This window comes from Myotis myotis, unplaced genomic scaffold (assembly GCF_014108235.1).
Source record: "Myotis myotis isolate mMyoMyo1 unplaced genomic scaffold, mMyoMyo1.p scaffold_m19_p_18, whole genome shotgun sequence".
In the NCBI taxonomy this organism is placed as follows: Eukaryota; Metazoa; Chordata; class Mammalia; order Chiroptera; family Vespertilionidae; genus Myotis; species Myotis myotis.
In genome coordinates, this window is record NW_023416322.1 from 38,447,528 (window position 1) to 38,463,321 (window position 15,794).

The 15,794-nt window shown below is 40.5% G+C and overlaps 1 protein-coding gene across 4 annotated transcripts in view; it reads right to left on the reverse strand.

Annotated features, from left to right (window-relative positions):
* STXBP3 (syntaxin binding protein 3) overlaps positions 1 to 14,481 on the reverse strand; it is a 30,091-nt gene extending 15,610 nt beyond the window's left edge. For 2 of the 4 annotated variants that reach the window (XR_004973195.1, XM_036342398.1), the window contains exons 1-7: positions 14,328 to 14,481; positions 10,629 to 10,678; positions 9,681 to 9,762; positions 7,611 to 7,687; positions 5,901 to 5,979; positions 4,468 to 4,568; positions 2,910 to 3,064 (exon numbers count right to left, since the gene is read on the reverse strand). Coding sequence is in view for 3 of the 4 variants with exons in the window: in XM_036342398.1 (XP_036198291.1) it covers positions 2,910 to 3,064; positions 4,468 to 4,568; positions 5,901 to 5,979; positions 7,611 to 7,687; positions 9,681 to 9,762; positions 10,629 to 10,678; positions 14,328 to 14,376 (593 nt within the window). In the remaining variant the exon portion in view is untranslated. Of the gene's footprint in view, positions 1 to 2,909; positions 3,065 to 4,467; positions 4,569 to 5,900; positions 5,980 to 7,610; positions 7,688 to 9,680; positions 9,763 to 10,628; positions 10,679 to 12,470; positions 12,810 to 14,327 lie in introns of those variants that run through there. The other 2 variants (XM_036342399.1, XM_036342400.1) reach the window with 2 other exon arrangements.
* Between the last annotated feature and the right edge of the window lie 1,313 nt (positions 14,482 to 15,794).

Genomic DNA, 15,794 nt, shown 5'->3' on the forward strand with positions numbered 1-15,794 from the left:
TTTTGGGTTTTTGCAATACAGGGAGGAGCAGACCTGTTTTTATTGATTTTTTGAGAGACAGGAAGGGAGAGGGAAAGAAACATTGATCAGCTGCCCCCTGCACACTCCCTAGTGGGGATCAAGCCTGCAACTCGGGCACATACCCTGACTGGGAATCGAACTGATAACCTTTTGGAGCATGGGACGAGGCTCAATCCATTGAGCCACACCGGCTGGACTATATGTTTTATCAGGGTATGTTTTTTTTTTTAATTAAATCTTTATTTTTCAGATTATTACATTTGTTCCTCTTTTTTCCCCCCCATAACTCCCCTCCTCCCAGTTCCTGCCCCACCCTCCGCCCTCACTCCCCACCCACTGTCCTCATCCATAGGTGCACAATTTTTGTCCAGTCTCTTCCCGCATCTCCCACACCCCTTTCCCCCCCCCCAAGAATAGTCAGTCCATTCCCTTTCTATGTCCCTGATTCTATTATGATCACCAGATTATTTATGCACTTGATTCTTAGATTCACTTGTTGATAGCTGCATGTTTGTTGTTCATAATTTGTATCTTTACCTTTTTCTTCTTCTTCCTCTTCTTAAAGGATACCTTTCAGCATTTCATATAATACTGGTTTGGTGGTGATGAACTCCTTTAGCTTTTCCTTATCTGTGAAGCTCTTTATCTGACCTTCAGTTCTGAATGATAGCTTTGCTGGATAAAGTAATCTTGGTTGTAGGTTCTTGGTATTCATCACTTTGAATATTTCTTGCCATTCCCTTCTGGCCTGCAAAGTTTCTGTTGAGAAATCAGCTGACAGTCGTATGGGTATTCCCTTGTAGGTAACTGAGTTTCTTTCTCTTGCTGCTTTTAAGATTCTCTCTTTGTCTTTTGCTCTTGGCATTTTATGATGTGTCTTGGTGTGGTCCTCTTTGGATTCCTTTTGTTTGGGGTTCTCTGCGCTTCTTGGACCTGTAAGTCTATTTCTTTCACCAGGTGGGGGAAGTTTTCTGTCATGATTTCTTCAAATAGGTTTTCAATATCTTGCTCTCTCTCATCTTCTGGCACCCCTATAATTCTGATGTTGGTACGCTTGAAGCTGTCCCAGAGGCTCCTTACACTATCTTCGTATTTTCGGATTCTTTTTTCATTTTGCTTTTCTGGTTGGGTGTTTTTTGCTTCTTCGCATTTCAAATCTTTGCCTTGATTCTTGCGCTCCTCTGGTCTGCTGTTGGGAGTCTGTATAGTATTCGTTATTTCAGTCCGTGTATGCTTAATTTCTACTTGGTTCTTTATCATAACATCGAGGGTCTCATTAGATTTCTTGAGGATCTCACTACATTTATCGGCAGCTTCTAGACAGTTTTTAAGAGATCTTAAAAGTGTGGTTCTGAACTCAATATCCTCCATTGACAGTTTTGTCCTGTTTCTTTGTCTTCGCATTTTTTATGCTTTCTTGGTGCACCCCATAGTGGTCTTTGTGCGCAGTCTTGTTGTAGTTAAGCCTTGATTGTTGTTGGCAATACCGGGGGTGATTTGACCTCCAGGCTAACTGGCTATGAGAGTCCGCTGTGTCTGCAGTGGGAGAGCTTCTGTGCTGGATCTCTAGGATGGTGCTAATCTAGTGTTTGCCTGAGGCTATCCGGCAAATGGCTCTGCATAGGGCTTGGGCGGGGAGGGTCCCCGGGGATCTACAGGGCGGGCTGGAGCGAGCAGTTACGGCTGCTCTCAGTTCCATCCCTAGGGGCTCTGCCTCACAGAGTCCCAGCAACCGCTGCAAACCTCAGAGAGAAAGCTGCCTTCGAGTTCCGACCGAAGCCAGACAGTCCCGCTTCTCCCGTTTGAGTCTGGGTCCCTAGAGACTCGCCCGGATCTGGAGCTCAGAGTCTGAAACTCCCTCCTGATTGAAAACATCAACCGCGCCCTCCGCCTCCAGCCCGCTCCGAGTGCACTCCGCACCTTAGTATTTCACTTCAGCACTGCGCCTCCTCTGAGTCTGGGTATGATATTCTCTTTCCTCCTAGTTGTAGAATTTCCACTCAGCCAGCCTTCCTGTGGTTCTGGATGATGTCCGTTCCGTCTTTTAGTTGTTTTTTGAAGTGGTTGTTAGAGGCAGCAATCTCCAGCGTTACCCTATGCCGCCATCTTGGTTTCTGACCCAGGGTATGTTTTTACTGTTATATATATGAGACCTATTTACGTTGGCACATACATCAAATTTATTCATTTTAGTTCTCTCTATATATATGTCTATCAAATAATTATACTGGATGCTACACATTCATTCCCATTCCTCTAAAGATGGGTTTTTAAACCATTCTCAATTCTATCCTATCCTATTGCAAACAATACTGAAATAAACATCTTTGTACATATATCACCATGAACATGTTTCTCGAGATACATTACATCTAAAAGTATAATTGCTGGGTCCTAGCTGGTGTGGCTCAGTTGGTTAGAATGTTGTCCCATGCACCAAAGGGTCACAGATTCGATTCCCAGTCAGGGCACATATGGGAGGAAAGTGACAGATGTTTCTCTCTCACATCAATGTTTCTCTCTCCTTCTCCCTCCCTTCCTCTGAATCAATGAAAAACATATCCTTGGGTGAGAATAAAAAATAATAATAATAATAATAAATAATATATAAAATAATAAATGTCAGACTGTAGCTCCTATATGACAACAAAGACAGTTCCTCTAAGCATTCCTTAAACTCATGAAAAAAAATGCTTGTAAATCAAACCAAATTTAAGCACTGAAATTCAGTAACAGAGGCTATTATTACTCTGAAATTTAAACCTCTGTAATTACAGCACAATCTTACAAGGAAAATTCTGCTAATCCACCTGCACAGACATTACTTACCTCTATACCGGAGAGCAAATAGAAAACATAACATGAACAGACAGTATTAAGCGCCTTACCTTTTATACCTTACTCCGGGATTTTCATCAAGGCTAGCACACACGGTAACTATCTGCTCAGCCATAGCTTCCATTACAGCATCTTTTCCATTTGCATTACTAGGATCTGGACTGTAACAGTAATAGAATGCATCTGGTACATCAAGAGTGTATACCTAAGTGAGGCCAAAAAAAGTTACACTGTCAATGTGGAGCCTTGATTTATAAAAATATATCAAGAAAAATGCAGCTATTATTTGGGCCATTAAAAAAAATACTTGCACTAACCATGCTGTTTTCTGAAACAACTGTGTCTTTACCTTAATCAAATCTCATTTTCTCTGTCATTTGGATTTCACCCTTTCCTTTCTCACTCTCCTTTCCTGCTTAGTCTACCTCTTTCCTTCAGTTCTTGTTTCATAAACAGATAGTACTGTTTGCTTTTCATTACCTGTGCAACAGCTGAAGGAATCTGAGGTAGTCAAACTAAAATAAAAATCTAATAACTGGGCCAGCCGATGTGGCTCAGTGGTTTAGTGTCAACCCATGCAGAAAGAGGTCACTGAGTTCAATTCCCGGTAAGGGGCGCATAGGAGGCAGCCTATCAATGATGTTTTTTATCTCTCTCTCCCCTCTTCTCTCTCTAAAGTTAATTTTGAAAAAGATCTAATACCTAGCACAAAGAAATACAACAAAGCCAAAATTGGTCTGTAAATTTGCATACACTAAAAATCTTCTAGAGAATAACCTAGAAATTTTCCAAGTTGATATATATCTTTAGCTTATATTCTTCATGTCCTTAAAATAGAGATATACTTCCTAATAAGACATAACAATGTGCCATTGGTCTTATCATATATACTCTGACCTTACAGACATATTTATTCAACTAACAAAAGCATTACTTATGTGCAAAGAATAGGATTAGAGATTTACTATTATTGTGTTATTTGGAGAATATGAAAGAAGAAGCTCTCTAACTAGGGTTGAGAGTTCCTCACTAAACTAATTTTTATTTTTTTAAAAACAACTGTGATCCCTCCTGGCCTGAGATAATGAATTGAGTGTAAAAGTAGGTATGTAAAACCACTGTAGGTTAACTGATGAATTATGAATCAACTTCCTTGCATTTCCTTTCACACAATCATTCATTCCTCTGCACCTAAGCCATCACAACCAGCAGCTGCCTGAACATGGACTGAGATTCAGCTGTAGCTGAACCTTGTGTCTGTGCTGCTCAGCCATCTAATAAAGGTTGTACTCAAAATCATTTGATCCCATAATCCGTGCTATAAAACTTGACATACACAGGACCTAGTGGCAGATGTGAAATTTAAGCTCCACTTTCATTATTAATGTTATAGTCTAATAAAGCACTCATATTCTTCCCTTCATCATGGGAAATGTTTATTTGTGGACTATTCAAAATTCAGCAAATAACTAGTAAGTAAAACATTACAAATATATAAGGTATATAAGTAAAATAAACCTTATTAACAAATAAGCTCATAAAACAAAATTTTAAAATCTATTATGAACTAAAATTAAAAAAAACAAAACCACAAAAAACAGAAAGTACCTGAGATTCAAGTGGAATGAAGGAAATATTTATTTCTTTACATCTTCTTATTGACTTGGAACAAGAAGACTTAATTTTGTTAAAGAGACTATCAGGGCAAACTGAGAGGAAAAAAAGAAAAAAAAATCAAAGCATATAACTCCATCTAAATTTTTTCTCTTTTGGATAAATCATTCTAACACCTAGGAACATTTATTTTACATATAAATTACTGACTTTTATAATGTAATTTATCATGAGAACAGAAATAATACATAAATATTGTTCTTCACTTTACAGAGCAGATGTACTCTAGTCAAGAGGGACTTTCCAGAAATTCTGTTTTCACCATTCATGTCCACCATAACCTAAAACATATTTCCTTAGATAGCTGCTAACACAGCAAACTAAAACTGTCAGGAAGGAAAATAAAATCTTAACTCATGACTTAACAAAATTTTCTAGGATTTTCAGAACTTCTTAAGAGTTTGCACTACTTTTCTAAGTTGACCACTAGGTGTAACCATACCACACAAACTGTTAATTCTTCTTTAATTAAAAGAACTTCTCTGATGTCAGGAAATTCTAAACTAGTAAGTTCTGGACCTTAGAGCCCATTTTTTTTCTTCCCCTTTTTAACCTACCTGTTTACAGTTCCATTAAATCTAGGTTAGAATATCAGCCATTGGCTACTAACATGGAGTGGCTTTTAAACAGAGTTGTTTAGCCTCAAGATTCCTTAAGTTAAAAGAGGCTTCACATTCATTAAAATTTATCAAATTTCATAGACATGAATTTCTGTATAAGGCTACCTAAGTGACAAATACTTATGGAATAACTTTTTTAAAAAATGCAAACTACTAGTAGGCATGACATAAATAATAATTAACAGGAATAATAATATACTACTTAAAATAATAGCAGAGACCAAGACCTAACTTAGATCAATGACATTTTTAGTTTGCAATGTAATTATGTAATAACATAAAGCAGAATAAGATGTGTCTCTGGACTTCTCTGTATTCTTTCGTTTAGGGGCTTTCTATCTGAACATATGACATAGTAAGAGAAATGTGATTGATTTTCTCCCTTACTACTTGCCAAACAGGGGAAATTTCTCTAATGCCCTCCCAAAGGGTCTTATTTCTTATTATATAATCAAATCCCCAATTGAAACTTCAGTTTAAAAAAGAATTCTTCTTGTGGTCAGCACATAATTTGCGGGATGGCCTCTCCACCAGCCCTCCACCTCTGTATACCAGCAAAAATGATTCTTTTGAAACTAGTTTGGGATGATTTCCTTTAATTTTCTATTGCTTTATCATGAATTAGGATATATATGATCATAAGCTTTTTATTTTTTGTAACCTAATTAGAATAAGTAGAAAGTCACTAGCATTGGCATGTATAAGGATTTTAAATAATGAAGCAATGACTTTTACAAAGCTACTTACAGTCAGTGAAGTATATGTATGCCGCTTTATATTTACTCTCCGACTTACTTGGAAAGTCACGTAAAAAACAGTCTACAGACTTAAAAAAAAAGTTAGATGTCAATATGTATTTTATTAAATACTAATTTAAGTATACTAGCTTTTGAGATAACTGAGATTATTTTATTTTGATGATAAAATAAAACCTTAACTGTGTAGAAGTTTAATTTATAAGCTTATTTTGTAAGATGCTATGTTGTTTAACCAGTGGCAGCTAGAAACCTACTAAGATCAAGGTGATATGTACGAACAGAGGCTATTTGGCGAGGAGAAGATCTAGGAATGATTGATCACGTGGCTGGGAAGCTGCAGCAACACAGAAGACAAGACCACTGAAAACAATAGATGAAGGAACTGAAAGTCAGCGAACGCACTCGAAGTATTAGCCACACAGATACTGAAACCTCTGAGACCACCACTGGAGAAGTGCTGAAGAGAGGACAGTGAGCTAGAAGCTGAAACTGTCAAGAGACTAGAATGAAAACCCAGAAGGGGGTAGATGACTGCAAGAAGGAGGAATAGGAAGTAATACGGTGTGGTGGAATCTGACTTAACACTGCTAGCTTTAAAGATACAGTGGTCTGAAAGTAAAAAATAACAGAGATTTAATATTCTCTCCTTCCTCTATCCCGTTTTCTCCTTCCGGAACTCCTAAATCCATATTTCTGATAGATCTCATGGATCTATCCTCCAAGTCGCTTTCCCCCATTATTTCCAGGACTTTTATTTTTGCTTTGAAATAGTCCATTCTGATCTTCTAGGCCAGTGGTCGGCAAACTGTGGCTCGCAAGCCACATGCGGCTCTTTGGCCCCTTGAGTGTGGCTCTTCCACAAAATACCGACTTCTGCGCATGGGCCACAAAGTTTCAATCGCACTGTACATGCACGCCCGCACGTGGTATTTTGTGGAAGAGCCACACTCAAGGAGCCAAAGAGCCGCATGTGGCTCTCGAACCGCAGTTTGCCGACCACTGTTCTAGGCTATTATTCAAATTTCAATAGTAATTATCCTCTTCTTCAATTAACTATTTGAAAAATCCTATATTCTTGAGCTTCAGAAAGCTTTTTATGTGCTAACTAGAATCTCATTCTGTATACTACTTCTCTGTTCAAATTGTCAGCCTTCTCTCCAAGCAGCTACATTTTGCTAGATGCACATTTTCTTTATTCTTATTGAACTTCCTCTCCCTAGCAGCTTCACCCACTTAGATGGGTGGTTGCTGAATTACAAACCAAAGAAATTCCTTTAACATAAAAAAAAATTACACACACACACACATACATACATATATCATGTCTGTAGAGAAGTTACTAAGATAAATTGATTAATCCAAGACTATTTCTTTTAAGTACATTTCCATCCTCTTAACAATTATGGCTGAATAGGAACTGTAAAAGTAACAAGTAATTCAAAGAAACTCTAATAATTTATACAATTAAATTCTGCTTTCATATTTCATGGGGGAGATAGGAATTTTTTCACTTACATATTCTTAGTGAGAAGAGTGCAAATAAAACAATCTTCTAACAAATACTTTCCCCTAAGTAAACCAGTTTGTGTCACTATTTTTCTAATAAAGGGTATTTTATTACCTTGATTTTTCTATGAGAAAATCATGTCAACAGTGAAAATATTAAAGAACATACTTTTTAAAGATTCAAAATACTCACCTTTGATGTTGGAGAGATAAAATAAAGAGCTTTCATCTGTCTGACAGGCTCCCGAATCTTATAAATATTCTCCACAACTAACAAAAAAGAAAGTCATTTTTTATAACCAAATATTTATACATTCAAAACATTTTAAAAATAAACTTTATTGTACTTCTTACGTATAATAATAGAGAAACAGATTTACATATCTTGGGTTTAACCTTTTCTTTGTCTTCATTTGATAAAGTATAGAAGTCTTAAAATGTGTTTTCCCTAAGGTTAAACTCTGGGCTAAGTGCTCATCATGAGAATAAAAAGATAAAGCAGCTATTTCATAGTTAGATCTACCAGCATAAGCAATCAACAAGCCATGAAGAAACCAAGAAAATGCATTAAAAATTAAAATATGTGTTTATTTTTTAAAATACTCTACTATAATAATAGCGAGTATGATACCGATACCAGACTAAGCACTTTACATGAACTATCTGATAACGTCACAACAACCGTATAAGTATTTTACAAATGAAGAAACTGAGGTAACTTGTCCAAGTGACACAGACAGAAAGGCAAACAGACAGAATTCCCACGCAGACCTGTCCAACTCCAGAGCCCCAGTTTTTAACTATAGTTCTATACATCCTTTAAATAATTCCCAAATTAACTCTTATTCTTTTAAAACCATACATTAGTATTATAAAGTATAGAAACAAAAACAAAAAAACACAGTAAACCTAGGGAACTCTGGAGGACAGTCCATAGGAATGTGCTCCATGGTATACAGTCTTACAAAATGCTCTTCAACAAAAGCTTTCTGTGGCCAAATAAGTTTAGAAAACTGAATACTGTACCTGTACCCGGCGGCATATAAAAAACTCCAAAAAGTCCTAAAGAAACTTATTTAGCTTTGTTTAATGTTATTTCCCAAACTTACTTGGCCACTTTCCTTTCATTGAAAAATATCTATAATAATAAAAGCTAATATGCAAATCAACCAAACAGCGGAATGACCACCCAGACGACCACGCTATGACACGCACTGCTGCCAGGCCAGCCAAGGCTGGTGCGATGCCATTGGTGGGGGAAGCGGGGGCCGCCATCGCCCCACGATCGCCCCGCAGAGGGAGGCCCAGGCCACTGGCCTGCGGGGTGATCAATCGAGGGGGAAGCCCGGGTGCCAGCCAGTAGCCGGAGGGAAGCCAGTGCAAGCAGCCAGGGGAAGGAAGGCCTACCCTTGCATAAATTTTGTGCATCAGGCCTCTGCTATCGATGCTGAACAAACAGTAAGAAACAGTAATATCTACAAAAATTCAGTAAAACCTCCTTATAGTGCAAAATGGTTCTGTAGTTTCATAGTATTTTCACACTTATTACCAAATGGTTCTCACTCTAATTGCACATCAGAATATCCTCTGGGAACTTAAAAAACTTAAGTGGCTTATCCATATTATACTTATCCAACAATAGAGAAATCAAGGCTTTCATCTTCTGATTTCCAGTTTAGAGCTTTTTCCACTGAAGGTAGTAAAGATTGCAAACTGAATATGTAACCAACAATAAAAGATTATTTTATATATAAATATCAAAAAGTAAATATTATTGCCCTGGCCAGTGTGGCTCAGTTGGTTGGATCATTGCTTCATACACCAAAAGGTGACCGGTTCGATCCCAAATTGGAACACCTGCGGGATGCAACCGATCAATGATTCTCTCCCACACTGATGATTGCTTGTTTGTTTCCCCTTTTCTCTCTCTCCGTTCCTCTCTCTAAAATCAATAAATACATCCTGGGATGAGGATTTAAAAGAAAATTTTGAGAACTCACTCAACAGGGCAACTGACTTTGTCTTGGCTAGAAGCACTTAAATATATGTCTCAGCTGAGAGGAAAAAAAAAGACCTGACTTACAGAGGTTATTCTAAAGACTCACAGAGAAAAGAATGTCCAGTGTAATTATTAAGGCTACAGTTATTAAAAACAAAACCATAACCCCCTTAGAAACACAATTACTAACTAAAATTTATCAATACTTCAAACTTTCCCAATCACAATAAAAATGTTTTCATGATGAGTATTGGTAATACTTACCAGTTATACCCTCTGCTAGAAGATCTGTCATTTTGCAACACGATGCCAAAAGCTTAGTGGTAAATTCATCTAAAAGCATTATCTTAAATTGAATATAAATGAAAACATAGTATAAGCATTTTATTGCTAAAAATTCACACAAAATAATTTAATCCGTTAAACATATTCAAACTTATAATCCTTTTACAACATGAAATTAAAATGAGGACAGTAGGCAAAATGATCTCAACTCATCTTTTGACAAGCATGACCTAGAGCAGTGATGGCGAACCTAGGACACGCGTGTCAGAGGTAACACGTGAACTCATTTTTTTGGTTGATTTTTCTTTGTTAAATGGCATTTAAATATATAAAATAAATATAAAAAATATGTCTTTGTTTTACTACGGTTGCAAATAGTATCAAAAAATTTCTATATGTGACAAGGCACCAGAGTTAAGTTAGGTTTTTTCAAAATGCTGACACGCCGAGCTCAAAAGGTTCGCCATCACTGACCTAGAGACTGTTTCTTTATATATAGTATTATATACAAGTATATAATACTTGTATATAAGTATATATTGTATAGTATTATATACAAGTGAGCAAATGAAAATTTTCCACTCTGAAGCAGAGAACGTTCAATTTAAATGTATGTTATGTTTAACAAGTTTTCCTAAAATTATAAAATGCCACTTGAAGAATAATTGTTCCAGGCACTGTTCTAAGCATTTTACATGGATTAATTCATTTTAATATTAACAACTACTCTATGAGGTACTACCATCCCCATTTTATAGACAAGGAAACAGGGGCATGGAGAGATCAAGTAATTTGCCCAAGAAGCCACAGCTATTAGGTGAAACTAAGATTTGAACAAAGTGGTTCCAGACTCTATAGGTGATGGAAGTTTAGTAAGGACAATATATTGAAGGTCGATATAAGGGCAAATAAATATGCAAATTCTACCTTCCATTCGTCTTCTTTCTTGCAGTCATCAAACACTGCTGCTTTTATTTCTGAGGGGGGAAAAATGTAGGAATCTTAACCAACAGTTAAAAATATAATAATAGGATAACTATTCAAAAAGTCCAAGATGGCTGGGAAAATATCCAGTATGAAATTCTGCTAAGCTACACAGAAAGCATATACACTTGTTAAACTCTATGTAAAAATGCAGTTATCTTTAACACCTAACCTATATGGTAACATTGAAACTACATTTTTAAACTTTTGAGAATAAGAGAATAAAAAAGGCTAATACATTTAAGTACATAAACATCTGGAAAATATTTCTGAAAGTGTTATCTAATTTGTTTTTCCCTATTTACTTAAATCCCAAACAAAATGAAAACAAAAAAAAAACCCATAGGAAAATCCCTAACTAGCCCATTGCTACATTACATCTGACAATCAAAACTGGGTCGGTGGCCCTAGCCAGTTCCATTCCAGTCCAAGGGCACATACCTGGTTGCAGGTCAGGGCACATGCAGGAGGCAACCAATCTATATGTCTCTCTCACATTGATGTTTCTCTCTTTGTCTCTCCCCCTCCCTTCTACTCCCTCTAAAAATCAAATGGAAAAATCTCCTCAGGTCAGGATTAACAAAAAAATTAATAAATTAAAAAAAGGAGAATTTTAAAAAAAACTGGCTAAGTTTTTTCTTCCTATTTACTATTGATTACAATTTTTAAGAACATGTATCACATTATGATACAAATATTCAGTCTTGATTTATAATACTCTATAATAATAAAATCATAATATGCTAATTAGACCAGACAAAGCCAGGGCTGCAGGCGCAGGATCGAGGCTTCGAGGGAGGGATCCACGCAGCCACGGCTGCGAAGACCTACTCTTACACCAATTTCAAGCAAAGGGCCTCTAGTTATTAATATGTTCCTTGCAATGGTTTTCAAAACTAATACAGGGTGTGAAAACTACTTCTATAATAGCTGTATCAGGTTTGTTTGTTTTTTAAGTAGCTTTATTGACATAATTTGCATACGATATACAGTTGACTTTTGAACAACTCAGGGAGTTAGGGGCACCACCTTCATGGAGTCAAAAATCTCTGTATAGCCCTGACCGGTTTGGCTCAGTGGATAGAGCATCGGCCTGCGGACTGAAAGGTCCCAGGTTCAATTCCGGTCAAGGGCATGTACCTTGGTTTTGGGCACATCCCCAGTGGGAAGTGTGCAGGAGGCAGCTGATCGATGTTTCTCTCTCATCGATGTTTCTGGCTCTCTCCCTCTCCCTTCCTCTCTGTAAAAAATCAATAAAATATATTTTTAAAAAATCCCTGTATAGCCCTGGCTGGTGTTGCTCAGTGGGTTGGAGTACCCACCCCTGCCGAGAACAGTTTCTGCGTATGGGGTCCTCTGGCCGTCTGAGAGCCAGAGGACCCCAAAATCAGGTTCGATCCCAGTTGGGACACTTATGGAAATAATCGATTGATGTTTCTCTTTCACACTGATGTTTCTCTCTCTCTTTCTCCCCCCCCCCCGCCCTTTTTATTACCTAATGATATTCCATTGTGTGAACATATCACATGTTATTTTTCTATGGACATTTGGGTTGTTTTGACTTTTGACTATTTCGTATAGTGCAGCTATGATAACAGCTGTGAATCAGAGATTAAAATTTATTAAGTTTTAATATAAGAGTGCCTGGCACAGAGTAATTGTTCAAAACCTTGTTCCCTTCTCCCAGTTTGTGGGTAAACTAAAGGCTATTTAGCTTTCTATACCTAACTGTACTATCTTCAAACTAGCAAAACCTTTTCCCCGTCAAATGTATGATTCTCCTACCTCTAAGGAGATTCTTTCATCATTTCTTCAGACCCTGTCACCTTTTACTAAAAGACCTCACAGGCATCCCCTTCTCTCTCTCTCTATCTCCCTTTCTCTCTCTCTCTCTCTCTCTCTCTCCCCTCCCTAAATGTTGAATGAACATCATCTTGAATTTCCGGTTATGTTTCTATTTACACCAAGACTCTAAGAACTGCCCTGGCCAGTCTGGATCACTTGGTTGAGTGTCCTCCCGTGCACTGAAAGGTCGCCGGTTCAAACATCAGGTGAGGGCACATGCCCAGGTTGCAGGTTCAATCCTGGGTCGGGTACAGGAAGCAACAGGTGGATGTTTCTCTCTCACATCAATGTTTCTCTATCTAAAATCAATAAAAACACATTTTTTAAAAAAGATCCTAAGGGCCCTACCCAGTTTGGCTCAGTGGATAGAACATCAGCCTTTGGACTGAAGGCTCCCGGGTTCAATTTCCGGTCAGGGCACATGCCTGGGCTGCAGACTCGATCCCCAGTGTGGGGGCGTGCAGGAGGCAGCGATCAATGATTGTCTCTCATCATTGATGTTTCTATCTCTCTCTGCCTCTCCCTTCCTTTGTGAAATCAATAAAAATATATATTTTTTAAAATCCCAAATGATTTTTAAACTATTATCCCTCTTTCCTCCCATCAGTCTCCTGCCTTCTTTATCTTACACTCCATCGGACACCCCGGGGCCCACCTCATGCTAACAGCACTAGATGGGACTGTTACCTCTACACGCTCCCTCTCTTGCCCCCTTTCCATGCTATCAAGGCTGAAATGACTATCATTAACCTTTTTTTTTTTTCCTTTTTAAAAAATGCTGATGCTAAGGGCCATCCTATAGCTTGGAAGTTACTTATGCAACACAACTCATCACCCTGTGTCATATAAATATATTTAACTGCCCTTGCAATCTTAAGACATTACCACATCTTCAAGGCCAGCCTCGTACATCTTGAAAAAAAAAACAAAATGCAACCTGACAATGATCCAATTTCTGAAAAGATGTTTTGGTAACTTTTTTTTTCTTCTCCTTTCTCGTTATACGCTTGTTTTTACTACCTGGGATGGGAAGCACAAGGCCGGGCACTGGTGTGGAGCTGCCGTGGCACACGGGGAGCTCGCGGAGGCCCAGGACTAGAACCCAGTCCTCCGTGCTCCGTGCGCCTCCTTCCCAGGCGGGCCCCGGCTCTGCACCCGGCCACGCCGAGCACGGGGGTCTTCCCGCCTGCGGTCCCCGCCCCCCAGCCCAGTGGGGAGGCTGCGGTGACAGTCCTGGGGATGGCACCTTCCGGGGCCGGGGAGTGGTCCAGTGCAGAGCCGGGGAGCCCGTCCTCCCCATGGCCCCGCCACTGCGGACCCAGTGGGCGCCTCCGGGGCCGAGGGATGGGCTGTGCTAGGGCGGTGCGTGTGTTTGTGTCTAAAGGACCCTGAAAACTACGGCGGCGAACCCCTCCCGGTAGGGACACCGTGACGCAGGCGAGGGCGGGGCGGGAGACGGGGCTCGGACTGTCTCGGCGGGGACAGCACCGCCTGGAGCGGCCGCCGGGAGGTGGGGGCGCGCGGGGAGGACACGCCGGGCCGGGGCGCTCCCCCCGCGCGGGGCTGCGGGCGGCGCCGGCAGGGACGAGGGGGCGCCCGACGCGAGCAGGAAGGCCGCCTCCCGCTCCCGCCCTCCCGGCGCTGCCAAGCAGCAGAGCCGGGCAGGGAAGGAGGAAGAGGTCCTGACAGGGACGGGCGTTTCGAAGCAACAAGTGCCCGCGGCCGCTCCCCCAGAGGAAGCCGGTCCGGGGCGGGAGGCCAGGCCGCCTCTCTCGGCCCCGGCCCCTGCGCACTCACTCTGCCACACGACGCTCTTCAGCCCCCGTTCCGTCTCCGGCGGCGCCATCTTCCCGTCGCTGCGGAGGAGCGACCGCCGCCTCCCGCTGGCTCGCCACCTACTTCAGCGGGGATTTGGGGCGCTCCGGTGGCCACGCCCCCCACCGGCCGCGCCCGCCGGTGACGTCACGTCGTCCGCACGGAAGCCCCGCCCACCCCTGGACGGAGTCTGCGCAGTGCGGGTGGAAGCTCCGCGGGCAGTCGCGCGCCCCCTAGCGGGAGGCGGGGTCACGTCAACCTCGCGTGACGTCAGAAGCAAAACAAAACGTGCCGACAGATTGTCAGCTGACGGCACCTAAGAGATTTTCGAATTCGTGGGTGCTAGACAAGTAGAAGGGGGGATTCTTCGCTTTCCAAAAGAATTCTTCCCTTCGCGAAACGACTCGTAATAGACTTCACTCAGTAGCCACTTCAACAACCGAACGGAAAATGTACCCACCTCCAAAAGTTGATTTTATGCCATTTTCAAGGACAGAATAATGGTGTAGAAGTATGAGGTGTACCTCCAGTGTGCCCGGAACTAAACCCACTCCTGAAGAACTTACAAATTACAGAGCTCAATTCCTGGAATGCTGAAAGTAGTCAAAAGTTGGTTTCAAAAGCAAATGCTTTAATGATGATGCTATACATAAATGAACCAATAAAACAATGATTATTTGCTAAACATAAATTCATGTGCCAAATTGTATGGGAGAGGCTATCAATGCTTTAGGATCCCAAAGAAAGGAATTACTGTTGAAAGCTGATTCCCAGAGGAGATCCTCTGAGCTCAGACTTAGAAAGTTTAGGGCCTAGGTCTGTTTAGGCAGAGGTCTGTTTCCTGAGAGGGTTCTTTTGAGACTTGAAATTCAAAGCAATCGATCATGAATTAGATCAGTTTGCTTGCTGAGCGGCCCAACTCACCATCGCACACACTGGCAGAAAGTAGGCTTCCCTACAGAGATTTGCAAAGAACCAGTTGCCTTCATTCAGGTTGGTCACATAGGGAAGTGGAAGTTGTTACTACTGCTAATAATGATAGTTAATGTTTACTGAGGGCTTACTATATGCCAGGCACCCGTGGTAAGTAGATTAGCTCATTGACCTTCAAAGCATCCCTTACCAAGGAAACTGAGGCTTACTGAAGTTAAGTCACTTAGTGGGGATGCACAGCCAGTGGTGGAGTGGGAAAAACACCAGGCTCGAGTTAAACAGAAAGTTACAAATAGAGCAGTCTGTCAGATAACCTGCAGTTTTTGCTCTTCAGGAGAGAAGAGGGAAATGAAATATAGAATCAGCCATAATACGGGTTCAAGCCCAGCATATGGCATTGTTAAAAACAACACAAACCGCCCAAAGTGGCGTCACTTTATGCTAAGCCTCAGTTATTTTTGAACACTTCTCAGTCTCCCACCACTGAAATTTGCCTCAAGGAAGTGCTGGCGAAGG